Source organism: Diplotaxodon limnothrissa, linkage group LG6, assembly GCF_057381915.1.
Source record: "Diplotaxodon limnothrissa isolate DT_005_m linkage group LG6, D_limnothrissa_male_GT1.1, whole genome shotgun sequence".
Lineage (NCBI taxonomy): Eukaryota > Metazoa > Chordata > Actinopteri > Cichliformes > Cichlidae > Diplotaxodon > Diplotaxodon limnothrissa.
In genome coordinates this window covers 19,344,324-19,357,334 of record NC_140601.1, presented here as the reverse complement: position 1 = coordinate 19,357,334, position 13,011 = coordinate 19,344,324, and the positions used below count along the sequence as shown (strand labels likewise).

Here is a 13,011-nt window from a genome sequence, read left to right as displayed (position 1 = left end):
AACAAAATAACGCTGAAAACTGATAAAAACCCTGAAAACCATACATTTCACACCTGAGCCTCAACTCTCGCGGCCCGGTACCAAACGACTCACGGACCGGTACCGAGGCCCGGGGGTTGGGGACCGCTGTCTTATCCGATCTTATCGAGACAACATTACAACTCTCACAAACACTATTCATACTTGCAGTAGAAAACAGTATGTCTTTTTTTTTGGTCAAATTTAAAAAGATTTTAATGGACAGGCCTTCTCATTCCCATGTTAAAAAAAATACACCATTATGATATTGTTTGATTTCATTTTAGGATACCTAACGGCATCAACAAGCCTCTTTAACCATGAGTAAAGCGGACATCCTAGGTTGTGGTTGTAACACAAATCCCCATTTACTTCTCAGATGATTGGCCTATGGCAGGAGTACCAACCTCTTCGAGATCCACTGCTGCCGCTGCCGCTGCATTGCCCACGGCTAAAAGTAGATCACAGAGGAACGTGAACTCCACCAGTCACTGTTTCTGCTGACAGCAGTGGCTTATCCGCTGAAACTCCCTCCATGAACAAACAGCCTCCTAGTCCGAGTTTAACCATGGGGGAAATCTCCCCACACACCCCAAAAACAGGAATCTTTCCCCAGTGATGAAAATGCCAGTGGTGTTTTCACTTTCTCACCCTGTTCCCCGCTCTGTGCCGAGAGAGAAACCAAGAGGAGGCTGGCGTGTGAAATCACAATGGCTGCGAATGATGCGTTGCGTTGTACACAATTGTGAAGGAAAACACTGGCAGTTTGTGCTCTAAGCTGTTTTCGGCACAGCACATGTAGAGCTGAGATCAAATGACATGGAGTGGATAGCTTGTGGCTGAAGTACCAGCACAGCATGAGCGCGAAAATGTTTTTTAAAACGGGGCCAAAAGAGCGGCGTGAGACATAGACTTACATTGTAGACCACATCATTAGCAAACATAACACCAGTCTGTTGCCTTTAGTTTAGTTTCTGCCAAGAAACTTCTTTTGCTTTTATGCCTGCTGAGTGTTTTTTTTTTTTTCTCTTTTACCTTAGGTGAAGCGGCAAGTTGAGAGGGAATTGAAAATTGTCCAGCTAGCTTCATTTGATTTATCATCCTGATTAAAAAAAAAAGAAAAGAAAAAAAAAGACTCAAAGAACTCTGTAGGAGTTGAAGCTTTAGAGAACATTTTCTCCTTAGCAATATGTAGTATATGACAGGAAATCATGGCTTCATTTCAAATAAATTTCACGTTACTGGAGGTAGTGCAACATAGGGAAAAGATGGGGAAGGTAATTTGTTTCAGGTGCAGGTTGGTGTAGTTTGATGCACATCTAAAACATAGCTGGGCAGCACGGTGGCACGGTGGTTAGCACTGTTGCCGCACAGCAAGAAGGTCCTGAGTTCAATTCCACCATCAGGCCGGGGTCTTTCTGTGTGGAGTTTGCATGTTCTCCCCGTGTTTGCGTGGGTTCTCTCCGGGTACTCCGGCTTCCTCCCACCGTCCAAAGACATGCAGCTTGTGGGGATAGGTTAATTGATTAATCCAAATTGTCACTAGGTGTGAACGTGCGAGTGAATGTGAGTGTGAATGGTTGTCTGTCCCTATGTGTTAGCCCTGCGACAGACTGGCGACCTGTCCAGGGTGTACCCCGCCTTTCGCCCTATGATAGGCTCCAGCGCCCCCCGCGACCCTGAAAAGGATAAGCGGAAGCGAATGGATGGACCATATCTTCAGTAGAGTGAAAATACTTTGCCTGTATTTATCAGATTACTCACTCAAGGAGTTGGAGTTCATCCTAATTTGAAATCACATTTTTGACATTTTTATTTCACTAAGAAAAGAGAGAGGTTGTAAAAACTGGAAAGTAAGAAAACAGAAAACTTGTGGGACTTGTTAAGGTTCAAAAAATATTGGGGATGGACACCAGAGGAAAAACCCACAATAACAACACTGGTCCGGTCGGGTTGAGTCAAACGATGATTTAATGATCACACACGTGGGAGATGAAAGATAAAGATAATTTAACATTTAACTTTAAAACTGAAACAAATGGAACAAATAGCATAGCAGTCAATTCTAAAATGCAAATTCACCAGTGAACCAAAGGTGTTTAAATGTTTTGGGTGGGTTGCACGGTTGCCGTACATTTTCTTCTGGAAAATCTCTTATAGATATGAGCAGAGTCTGCCACAACTGTTACTGAGTACAAGTTGCAGTAGTCTTCCATCTACAGGATGTTATGCTGTGAAACTGCAGTCCCCTGGCCAATGAACTCCATTTGCAATCCAATTTCTTCTTCATCTAAGAAACTATGCTTATCCTTCAGCAAAACTGAAAGTTTTACATATGAGCTTTGGTTGAGCATCAATACCATCAGCATCCAAACAGGCATAAAAAAGAAACATGAGATGGAGCAGGCTCCTTTCACACACTGCATATTTCAGCTCATTTGTCCCATTAACAGCCTGGACACATAAGGCAGTGCCTCTGCTTCATCGACTGGAGTTCATTTATGGAGGAAAATCTATAGAAGAGCGACACATATCCATCTGCTTCCTCACTCCCTTTGGGAGAGTCATTTGTGTACTTATTTAGGCTGTGGTCAGCCATTAGACTATGCCTCTCTGCTGGACTGTGTGGACTAAAATGCTAATTACTTCCCATCCCTTTGCTATGCTGATAACTTCTCCCATGTAATTTTCTTGCCATATGTCTGGAAGAATCTCTTGGTTGGTGTAGCAAAATTAGATTGGTTGAAACAGGTGCCGAGTTTGTGTTAATTGGCATTATGCACATCATAATTCACCCTTACCACAAATGCCCTTTTACTACTCAAATGCTTCATAATGGAACATGCTTGCTCAGCTTACCACAAGCTTTAAGAATCAGCCAGGAGGAAGACCTGCCTTTGTAATGAGGTTAACTGAGGGAAGAATGCCACTATAGTAGGAGCTTGTTTCTAGTGTTTCTCTTTGACTCCGTGGAGCAAAGGGGAGGGAAATTAGGTGTGTGTTTCAGGTGTGGTTGTCTCAGTGGGTTTGTGTGTATCCTCAGTAGACTTCAGTTGGGGTCCTAATAATAACTTGAAAGTGCAAAGTCTAGAGCATGGCTCCACATAATTAGCCTTTAGCAGGAATCAAGCTAATTGCAGAGAGGTAATTGGGCACACTTTACAGTCTGTTTGTCTGCCGTGATACACACAAACACCCACAGTTACACACTGTACTTTCCCACCTTGGCGTTTCATGTTGCTTGTCACTTTGATTTCCAGATGAATTAAAAAGCATTTTAATTAGTTGATTTCTTCGCCGTGTCATCTTTTTTTTTTCCTTGGGAACAGAAGCCAGCAGATAAGATTCGAGTTAAAAAGTCCATTAAAAGTTTCTACATTAATGGCTTCCACAGTGGAATTGAGAGTAAAAGATTCTCATCACACAGTTCTTGTGTTGATTGTTTTTTTGCGTTTCTTTGTTACTCCTTTCATATTTTACTGTTCTACAGCCACAAACCTTTGGAAATAAATGTTGTGCAACTTTACTCATTTTGGGAAACTGAAAATGATGTTCAAAATTGTTGGTTGGTTCTAGTTTTTATGATTATGCTACTAAGTAAAGAAGAAATGCAATTGTCAAATTTCAAATTCTATGATATTATCGCTGTGTGACCTTTTGACATGTGCACTGACCTTGAATTTGACCTTCCTAGTAGCAGGAGATCTGTAATACTGCAAAGTGAACTTAGAATTTTTTAAAGCAAATTGAAATATCCCAGCAGTTTTCATTTTCTTTCACAATATGCTGTTGAAAATACGAGTGGGCGATATAGGAAAAAAAATTCTGAATAACGTATCGGTGATTCCAGCTGGCAATTTATTAATGCAAACACAGCATTATACACAATTTAAACTCAACTAAACAATAAACATAGGTGTAATACATATATATATTTTTTTTTTTTTTTTTTTTTTATTTAAAAAAAATTAAATATCTCACAAACAGTAGCCAATCAGCTATTTCATACGTCATATCTGGACTCAGTACATCAAAATCTATCAAAAAGAAATAAAACATTTTATCTCTGAAGCACACGTCTGAAAAATGATTAACCAGTGTTTCAAAAAACATAGATTTGACTTAGCAAACTTTGTTTGAAGGAAATTTGATGTTGTGTTTAATGCAGAGCTGGCTTGGAAGAAGAGCTTGACATGCTGCGAGTCCAGGCTGCTATGGACCGGGCCACAGTAAAGGAACTCCACCTCTGTCTTGCAAACAAACACCAAGGTGAGCATTTTCCTTCACACTAGTTCTTCTTTTTGTCAGGGAGTGCCTTAAAAATTACAAAATAATGTTTTTCTCTTTGGTCTTTATTAATTTGAATGCATGTTTTAATTTGTCTGAAAATAATGAAACTAAACTGAATTCTACGCAGTTATTCTGTTTTTAATTTTAAGCTCATTTTGTTTGCAATGCTACTTCTTCTTCTTCTTCTTCTTCTTCTTCTTCTTTTTTTTTTTTTAATTAAGCACTGGTCTGGTCAGGGCCATGTGCATTACTGCGCGGATTTAATAAGACTACTCCCAGGAGAATTCATAGGACAACTCAATTAAGACTTGATCAACTCCTGGTAAATTGATTAGGACATCAAGTGTGGTGTCCATCTTGTCTGCATGTATTATTCCTGGTGTTAAAAATTACATCCCTTTTAATCCAATCTGCTGCTTTGTCAGATGCTGACCACTGCAACCAGTGACCTTAATTAACTAGTTCAATAACAGATCTGTTCTATATCACTTTAATTTTCTTCACAGCCAATGATGGTGTCTGGTGAAGATGCAAGCATGTGATTTAAAGGATTGCACTAATTAAAATAGTGGCTTGACTTCTGTTGACAGTCTAGTTAGGAATATGAGAAAGCAGCCTCTGTTGAAAGGACATGCTTGGCTTTACATTTTGTCAGGGAAGAATCCCTTAACTTTGAAGGAGTGTGGTCTCAGCAATAGATAGGCATCTGTGTTTTCTGATTTGGTATAGTTTTAATACAGATTATGAACATGTCTGCTGTTTTGCAGTTCAAATAAGGTTACACCATTGTGGCAACATTCAGAATATTTCATATTAAATCTAGACTGAACTGAGTATATTTGGAGTCAGTTGGACATAAAGTCAAGACTCTTAAGAGGAAATTATGGATGGCCATAAGATTTACTCCTGAGGAACCGCTTTGACCCGATCAAAAAGATGCAAGGTTCAGTCGCTCACACCAGGATCACACTAACGAAAGACAGCAGATGAAAGGAACGGAGTCTTTGTGCTGCTTCCTATGAGGAGACACGGGAGGGATGTTAATGTATGCTGCAGTGCCAGAACCTCCTTCAACAGTGGGTGACTAGGGAGCCACCACGTCTTCTTATCAAGGTAGTGCTGAGGTGCCAACTCCCATGCCACCAGTGCTGGAGCTGGATAATTGTCTCCCAACCTGGTTATGTACCCAGCGAACACAGCAGCCCTCCTGTCCTATTTGGTGCTCTGTCTGATTGAATGTGACATGTAGGGAAGACAAAAGGGCAGGCTAATTCAAAGTAACAAACTTCCCTGGGCAAAGCATCAATGCAAAGCAAGGGAGCAGCAGCTCTTTACAACATGACCCTCTCTCTTTTTCCTCTCTGCTTCTGTGGCCGCTTTTTTCCCCTCAACTCGTTCTCCAAAAGATCAAGTGACCTAAAAAGTCAAGGTCCTGAATATTTAATGTTTCCAGCCTCATTGTACAAATTATTTTGGTCATCCCGTCAGGAATGTTTAAATAGGAAAGAAAGAAAAGCAGAATGTTTTGTATTGTTCTCTTTCAAACATTCGTTTCGGTGTCTCACTATGGGGAACACTCTCTCAGCGTTGTCCTCAGAAGCCTCTATATCATTACTCCAGCCAGCATTGGCTGGCAGTCGTGACGCTTGCGTCAGGGAGGGGCCACCCTCCTCCCTATAAAAGGGTGTGACGCAGCATCACCCATCATTCAATTTCCTCTTCTCGCTTCTTAGAAACCTCATCTCTCCTGACTGTGAACGTGAGTCCTAGCTTAACTGTCCATGCGAGCAAGCTAACACCTTGGTCACCGGGCGCTAGCACGGTTCGCGTTTCGAGTCGCTTGCTCATCACCACAGAGCCAGGTCGGAGAGTGTGTTACCTGCCACCACGCACCTAGCACAACAGCTAGCTGACCAAGCTAACACACGGTCACCAAGCCAGGTAGCACAAGCGCTAGCCACCACACTAGCTAGGTCATACTAGCTCACCATAGCTATCCGACCGAGAGAAAAGAAAAAAAAAAAAAAGATCAGCGTTAGCCGTCCAGCCAATTCCAAGCTAGCTCCACCAAGCTTCCTTAATATGGCAGACTGCAAACCACTGACCAGAATTTGCCCCTGCGGTTGCAAAATCTCAGGTTCAGATACACATGACGCGTGTGTGATGTGCCTCGGGCTGCAACATGCCCAAACGGCTATTTCCACACCGGGTTCATGCGAACACTGCGCTTGCTTCACCCTAAAAAGTCTTCGCCGAAGGCTAGCCCGCCAGGCTAGCCTGTCAAAGAAGGACCCAATGCTGTCTCCAATCGGCCCACCGATGGAGCACACTGAGTCAGCCACACCAGGCACCAGCTGGGGCGACGAGATGGATATCGTCCTCCCACTGGCGGATGATGCCGAGGTCAGCTGCGAAGCTATGTTGTCTGATTCCCTCGAGGCTAATGATGAGCTACTCAGCGAATCCTCTGAGGGAGCGTCGGAACATCTTGTCTCGGACGAGCATGACAACGTTTTCTTTGCCCCCTCTTCTGCGACACAAGGGGCCGATTGTGATAACCCCGGCACACAGTCCCGCGGCATGGAGCTATTTGACGTTGCAAAACGGGCAGCTGAAAAGCTGGCGATCCCATGGCCCGCGGTGACAACGGAGACCTCCACCTCACGATACGAGGGTAAAAGGCTCCCCAAAGTGAAGTGCACTACTAAGCAGATACTGCCGCTTTTCCCCGAATGCGTGGACGAGGTTTCCATGTCATCTGGTCCGTCCCTGCCCTCCAAGGCCAAACGCCTGCAGTCCTCCCTGGCTGACAAGGCGTGTAAATCAGTTGCCACCACCGTGAGGGCATTGAACGCCTCATCGCTCCTGCTAGCCTACTCGGCGGAGCTCCAGGACCAGACTGCTGCGAACCTGGATGCTAGCAAGCTGTGGGAAGAGCTGGGCATTGTTACGGACCAGTGTCTCCACCTCACTAGAGCAGCAGTACAAGCGGCGGGCAGAGCTCTCAGCATCATCGTCCTACAGGAGAGGGCCAGATGGCTGAACTTGTCGGAGCTTTCAGATGGAGAAAAACGTGACATTCTGGATGAAAGCATCGACCCCGCTGGCCTTTTCGGGACCGCCGCTGCCACCATGCAAAGACAGTTCGAGAAGAAAAAGAACAAGGGAGAGGCCCTGCAGCTGTGTCTCCCTCGGAAGACCCCCCTCCTCCCAGTTGCCGAATGTTCGCTCAGGTCACCAACCGGCGTGCCGATGTTTAGAATCCCTCGCCGCCCAGCCCCACAGGTTGCAGCCCAGGGTCCCCTAGGATCGCAGAACCCTAAGACCCACTGGCCCAGGAAACATGTCCCGCCTGCTGCCGCTCAGGGTGCCCCACCACCAGCCAAGAAGTCGGACCGCAAGAAGAAGCGGACTGCCTAACATCCCCCACGGGGAGATCGGAGCCGGACCAGCCCGGGCTCCAAGTCCATTCGGAGAAGTGTGTTCTGCCTCCACCTTTCAGCGCCTGGGACTCGAGTTGGATCCCACAGAGCGCATTTCAACAAAGAGACGACGAGACACTGTTCAGCTGAATCAAGCATGTCACACAAAAACACACTGTTTATTAAAAATTTACCCATTGCATCCAGGCATGTTGCCAAGGGCACGGGAAAAATGTGTGAAAAACACAGAGTATGTTGAAAAACATAATGCCCCCACGCACCCAGACACCACCGGGGTCGATTCCCTCAGTGGTGTCCGGCCCCACGAGCGCTGGTCAAGCGCAGGCCGCCCGCACATGCGCAGTCGGGTCTGGCCCGCAGGACCAGTTTCCGCCACAAGAGGGAGCCAAAGCTCCGTCTACTGTGGAGTGCCTGTCTTTGGGGCCGCTGTCAGCAAGAATAGAGAGATGGCGAGCTCTCGCTGCGCCAGAATGGGTTGTGAGGACATTAGGGTGAGGCTATCGTTTACAATTCGCAACCACCCCTCCCAGATTTCACAGAGTGATTTTCTCTCTTGCAAAAGGCGAATCAGCCAGGATCCTGCAAGAAGAAATAACTACCTTGCTATCAAAGGGAGCAGTACGAGAAATACCCCAGGAGCAGAGCCAATGCGGCTTTTACTCAAAGTATTTTCCCGTAGGCCCAAGAAGGGAGGGGGACTACGTCCGATACTGGACCTACGGGCTCTGAATCAGCATCTGAGGTCATACAAATTCAGGATGTTGACGACCACCACTCTGCTGCATGTAGTGCGCCCAGGCGATTGGTTTACATCAATAGACCTGAAGGACGCATATTTTCACATCCCTATTTACCCGCCTCACAGAAAATTCCTGCGCTTTGCGGGCGGGTTACGGTCCCGTCCTTTGCACATGCTGGCTCGCAGACTGATAATGTGGATCAGCATCAATCTGTTGTCACTGAGAGCTACTCACATTCCAGGAGCTCTGAACTTGGGAGCAGACTTAATGTCCAGGGGAAACCCGCAGTACGGGGACTGGACCGTGCACCCACATGTGGTGACCCAAATCTGGACCCGCTTTGGCCACCCACAGGTCGATCTGTTTGCCTCGAAGGAGAACGCTCAGTGTCCACTGTATTTCTCCCAGAGGGACCAGGAGGCTCCACTAGGGGTAGCTCACAACTGGCCACAAGCTCTGCTTTATGCGTTCCCTCCACTGGCCTTAATTTTTCCCACTCTAACCAGAGTGAGAGAGAGAGGGCTAACAATGATATTGATCGCCCCAAGGTGGACGAGGTCCCATTGGTTAGCGGAGATTATGCCCGTCTTGTGGAGCGAACCTTGGGCTCTCCCTCTCCGACGAGAACTAGTCTCCCAAGCCAGGGGGGAGATTTTTCACCCTCACCCCGAGCTCCTCGCCCTGTGGGCTTGGCCCGTGAGAGGTTGAATCTGAGTACAGCAGGACTCCCCAGGGGTGTTATAGCCACTATACAGAGTGTTAGAGCCCTCTCCACAAGATCATAGTATGAGAACAAGTGGAGGGTATTTGAGGAATGGTGTGGAAAGTCTCTCCTTTCTCCAAGAACTGTTAGATAAAGGAAAGGCCTTTTCCACAATTAAAGTATATCTAGCAGCCATTTAAGCCTGCCATGTGGGCTTCGTGGATGGCCCAGTGAGCCATCACCCGCTAGTCTGCCGTTTCATGAAAGGGGCACAACGGCTCCACCCAGTGTCTAAACCTCTCGTTCCCACGTGGGATTTATCCCTGGTGCTGGGGGCAGTTTCACAGCCACCATTTGAACCACTAAACCAGGTGGAAATAAAAATCCTGTCTTTGAAAACTGCATTGCTCCTGGCTCTCGCATCTGCGAAACGTGTCAGTGATATTCATGCGCTGTCAGTACACAAAGAGTGCACCTGATTCACGCGGGATAACTCTAGAGTCACACTCAGGCCAAATCCGGCCTTTGTGCCCAAAAATCCTTATCTCCAATGCATCCCATTGGAGCTGGAAATTTTTTGCCCTCCTCCTTTCTCGTCCCCTGAACAGGAGCGCCTACATGCTCTCTGTCCAGTTAGGGCTTTATGTACCTATAGAGAGAGAACGAAGGCTTTCAGGAGGTCGGATCAGCTGTTTGTTTCCTGGGCTAAACCACATCTTGGCAAGCCCGTTAGCAAACAACGCATTTCCCACTGGATTGTTGAGGCGATCCAATTGGCTTATTCCAGCTTCTTCTCCCCCCCGACTAGAGGGATGGCAACCTCTTGGGCCCTTTTTAGGGGCGTCTCTATAGAAGAGATATGTGCAGTGGCGAGCTGGGCTTCACCTTTGACCTTTGCAAGGTTTTACAGGTTGGATGTCACTGCACCAACTCTAGCCCACACTGTGGGGCCCCACGAGACCTCCTAAGTGGGCAGTCAGTCGTTCAGATGGGCTTATCTGGCAATACGGGAGTCTGCATATCCCATAGTGAGACACCGAAACTAATGTTTGAAAGAGAACTTGAGGTTACTCTACTCCGTAACCCCCGTTCTCTGATAACATGAGTGAGGTGTCTCACCAGATCACCAGTAATGATATAGAGGCTTCTGAGGACAACGCTGAGAGAGCGTTCCCCATAGTGAGACACCTCACTCATGTTATCAGAGAACGGGGGTTACGGAATAGAGTAACCTCAAGTTTTGTGTTGCCCTTCGCATATACGTAGGCAGGGAAGTTGTTTGTACTTCAGCAGGTAGATACTGGGTAGGTAGCAGTGACAGAGGTCTGTTAGATTGTGTTAGATGTGTTCATGAATACACATGCATCAAATGCCTAAGCACTTGCACTCTTGCATGCTTTCTGTTGTTATCATAAAGTCTAAATCATATGTTTGCCAGGGCCACTATTGAATTTCCCAGAATAAAGCTGCATGTTTGTCTGTGGAGATTAGAAGTCCTTTGGGGAAACACAGTGGACTACAAAGCAGTGCAGCCTGGGGCTGTGTATTCACAAGGGATTCAAGCACTTCTCTTCGTTTGTTTTAGGTCCCCAGAGAGAGGTTGCATATAGTATACACCCGCCTGCACTTCTGAGCCCTGTTTTCCTATTTCCCGGTGGACTATTAAATAAAACACCTTTCTATTAATCTGAAGTTAAAGGGCTGTGTAAGATTTTTGAAACCAAAGGTGTTTTTTGCAGTGAAAATTCCAAGTCCACATGAAAACAGCGTTAGGGATTTTTCAGATTTGATTGACAAAAAGGAAAAAAGACACTGAACCTCAGGAAGGAAATTAGACCTTACTAATGCTAATTGATTTAAATGTACCCTTTTTATAATTATTCTATTGATTGAGCAGCTTGAATTTGACACAAAGTGTCACAATAGCGAGCTTTGTTCTTCTTTGCAGAATTACTTCACAAAATGGTTGAGGAGCACCAGGTCAAAAGCAGCACTCCGAAAAAGCCTTCTCTTCTTTCAGGTCGAATGGAGCAGTTATTGAAAAAGGTACAGCACTATGCCGTCACGGGGTGTTCTTTGTCACTGCCTATAAAGGAAATCCAACACAGCCATAAGTTCAGCATGGCAGCTCTCAGAAATTTTTGATTTTGCTCTTTCAAGGATAGTTTAACGGTGTTCGTATGCATTGGAGAAGGGTCATGTAGTAATTTCCAAGCACAGTATCAACTAGACAGTCTATAAATTGCCAAATATAATTTGTGTATCCCAGAAAATACTAGTTGATTTAACGTAGATTTCATAGGTTTGGAGGCATGTTTTACGCTCACACTCACACACACATTTAAAACCCTGCTTGCATGAGCTTATATGTTCCCCCACCCCTTCAGCTTTCATGGCAGTAAATCATCAGGAGTGGGGATAGCCGTCTAATTTTGTTTGAAGGGTACCAGGCTTCACCAGCAGGCAGAGAGAGAACCAAATAAAAGGGAAAAATTGCCTGGAGGCACAAACCCAGCAGGCATCCACTGTTCATCCACCAAAGATCTAACAAATAGACTAAGTGCTCATGGTTGCAGCGTAGTTAAAGGTGATCAGGGTAACGGGGTGCAAGTCAGATGTCCATAACCGTGTTTGACTGGGGACGACGGTATTGCTCCCCTCTCCGCCCCCCACCCACACAGCAAACTGTAATTACGCACTTGGGAAAATATCAGTGGAGAGGAAAACTAGTAAATCACGATATGGTCTTTCTCATTGAATCTTACTAATATTAATACTATAGAGCAGGTTGTTATTTTGTCACTAGCAGTCCAAGAATAAGTATTTCTGGGGGGTTTTAAAAACGAAAAAAAAAAAAAAAACTACAGATATATAAGCCAAAATTGATTATTTTGTAGCACAGAAGCCCCATGTATGTTTTTTTTCTTTTCAGATTGATCAACTGGAGCAAAGAATGATAAGCATGGAGGAGCAGACAGAAAGGCTGAAAGATGAAAAAGAGCAGCTACTCGAAGTCAACGAAGACTTGGCCCACAACTGCCGCAAACTCCAAGCCTCTTTGGATCATCAAAGAACTCAAGAAGCTGCTCGTGAAAAGGCAGCCCATGCGCAGGCCGTGGCTCAGGAGGAGCAGCACTGTAGTGAGGTCAAGGCTCTAGAAGTACAGCTGGCCTCATCTCAGAAAGAGGCTACAAAGCTTCATCAGCAGTTGCTGAAGCTGAGACAGGAGCTGGGGATTCTCAGAGCAGCTAAGGACTTCTATAGAAATCGTGCTGCAGGACCGATGCGGGCAGGTGGGATCGCTAACAGCATTAGCAGCAAGGTCAAATTCAAAACAACCAGGCACAGAGGTCTGCTACGGCAGCGCAGCCACCAAAGAGTCAGCGCCAATCAAGCCATCAGCTGGCAAGGGCCAAGCTCCAGTGCCGCTAAAGACGAGTGGGAGGACATGAGCGTAGAAAGGTAATGATACACATGCACGCGCACTGACGCACATATTCTCACACACCCCCTCTCATTATTTTTAGGTGTTTGGGCAGAGAGGATGGGCTGGCTGAATAGTTGGGGGGGGGGTAGCCGCAGCAGCATCGAGGGGACAACGTGCATTTGCAAAGCGTAAGCAAATGGGTGATTGAATTTCATTGTCTGTCTAGTTGGTATTCAGGAGCCAAAAGAAGAATGTGAGCAAGAATGATAGAGAGAAGGAGAGAGGAGGGGGGGAAACTACTGTCAGATCCTTTGAAATATCATGGGACGCCTCGCTTGGAGCTTATTGACTGAAATTTGCATGCAAAATTAGCCACCTCTCTACACAAAG

At 45.8% G+C, this 13,011-nt stretch overlaps 1 protein-coding gene across 1 annotated transcript in view; it reads left to right on the top strand.

The window, feature by feature from the left end:
• Positions 1–13,011, top strand: part of cntln (centlein, centrosomal protein) — a 92,665-nt gene that overhangs the window by 42,168 nt on the left and 37,486 nt on the right. Inside the window, exons 13-15 of the mRNA XM_085355829.1 lie at positions 4,187–4,287; positions 11,143–11,240; positions 12,127–12,656. Coding sequence (XP_085211955.1) covers positions 4,187–4,287; positions 11,143–11,240; positions 12,127–12,656 — 729 coding nt within the window. The remainder of the gene's footprint in view (positions 1–4,186; positions 4,288–11,142; positions 11,241–12,126; positions 12,657–13,011) is intronic.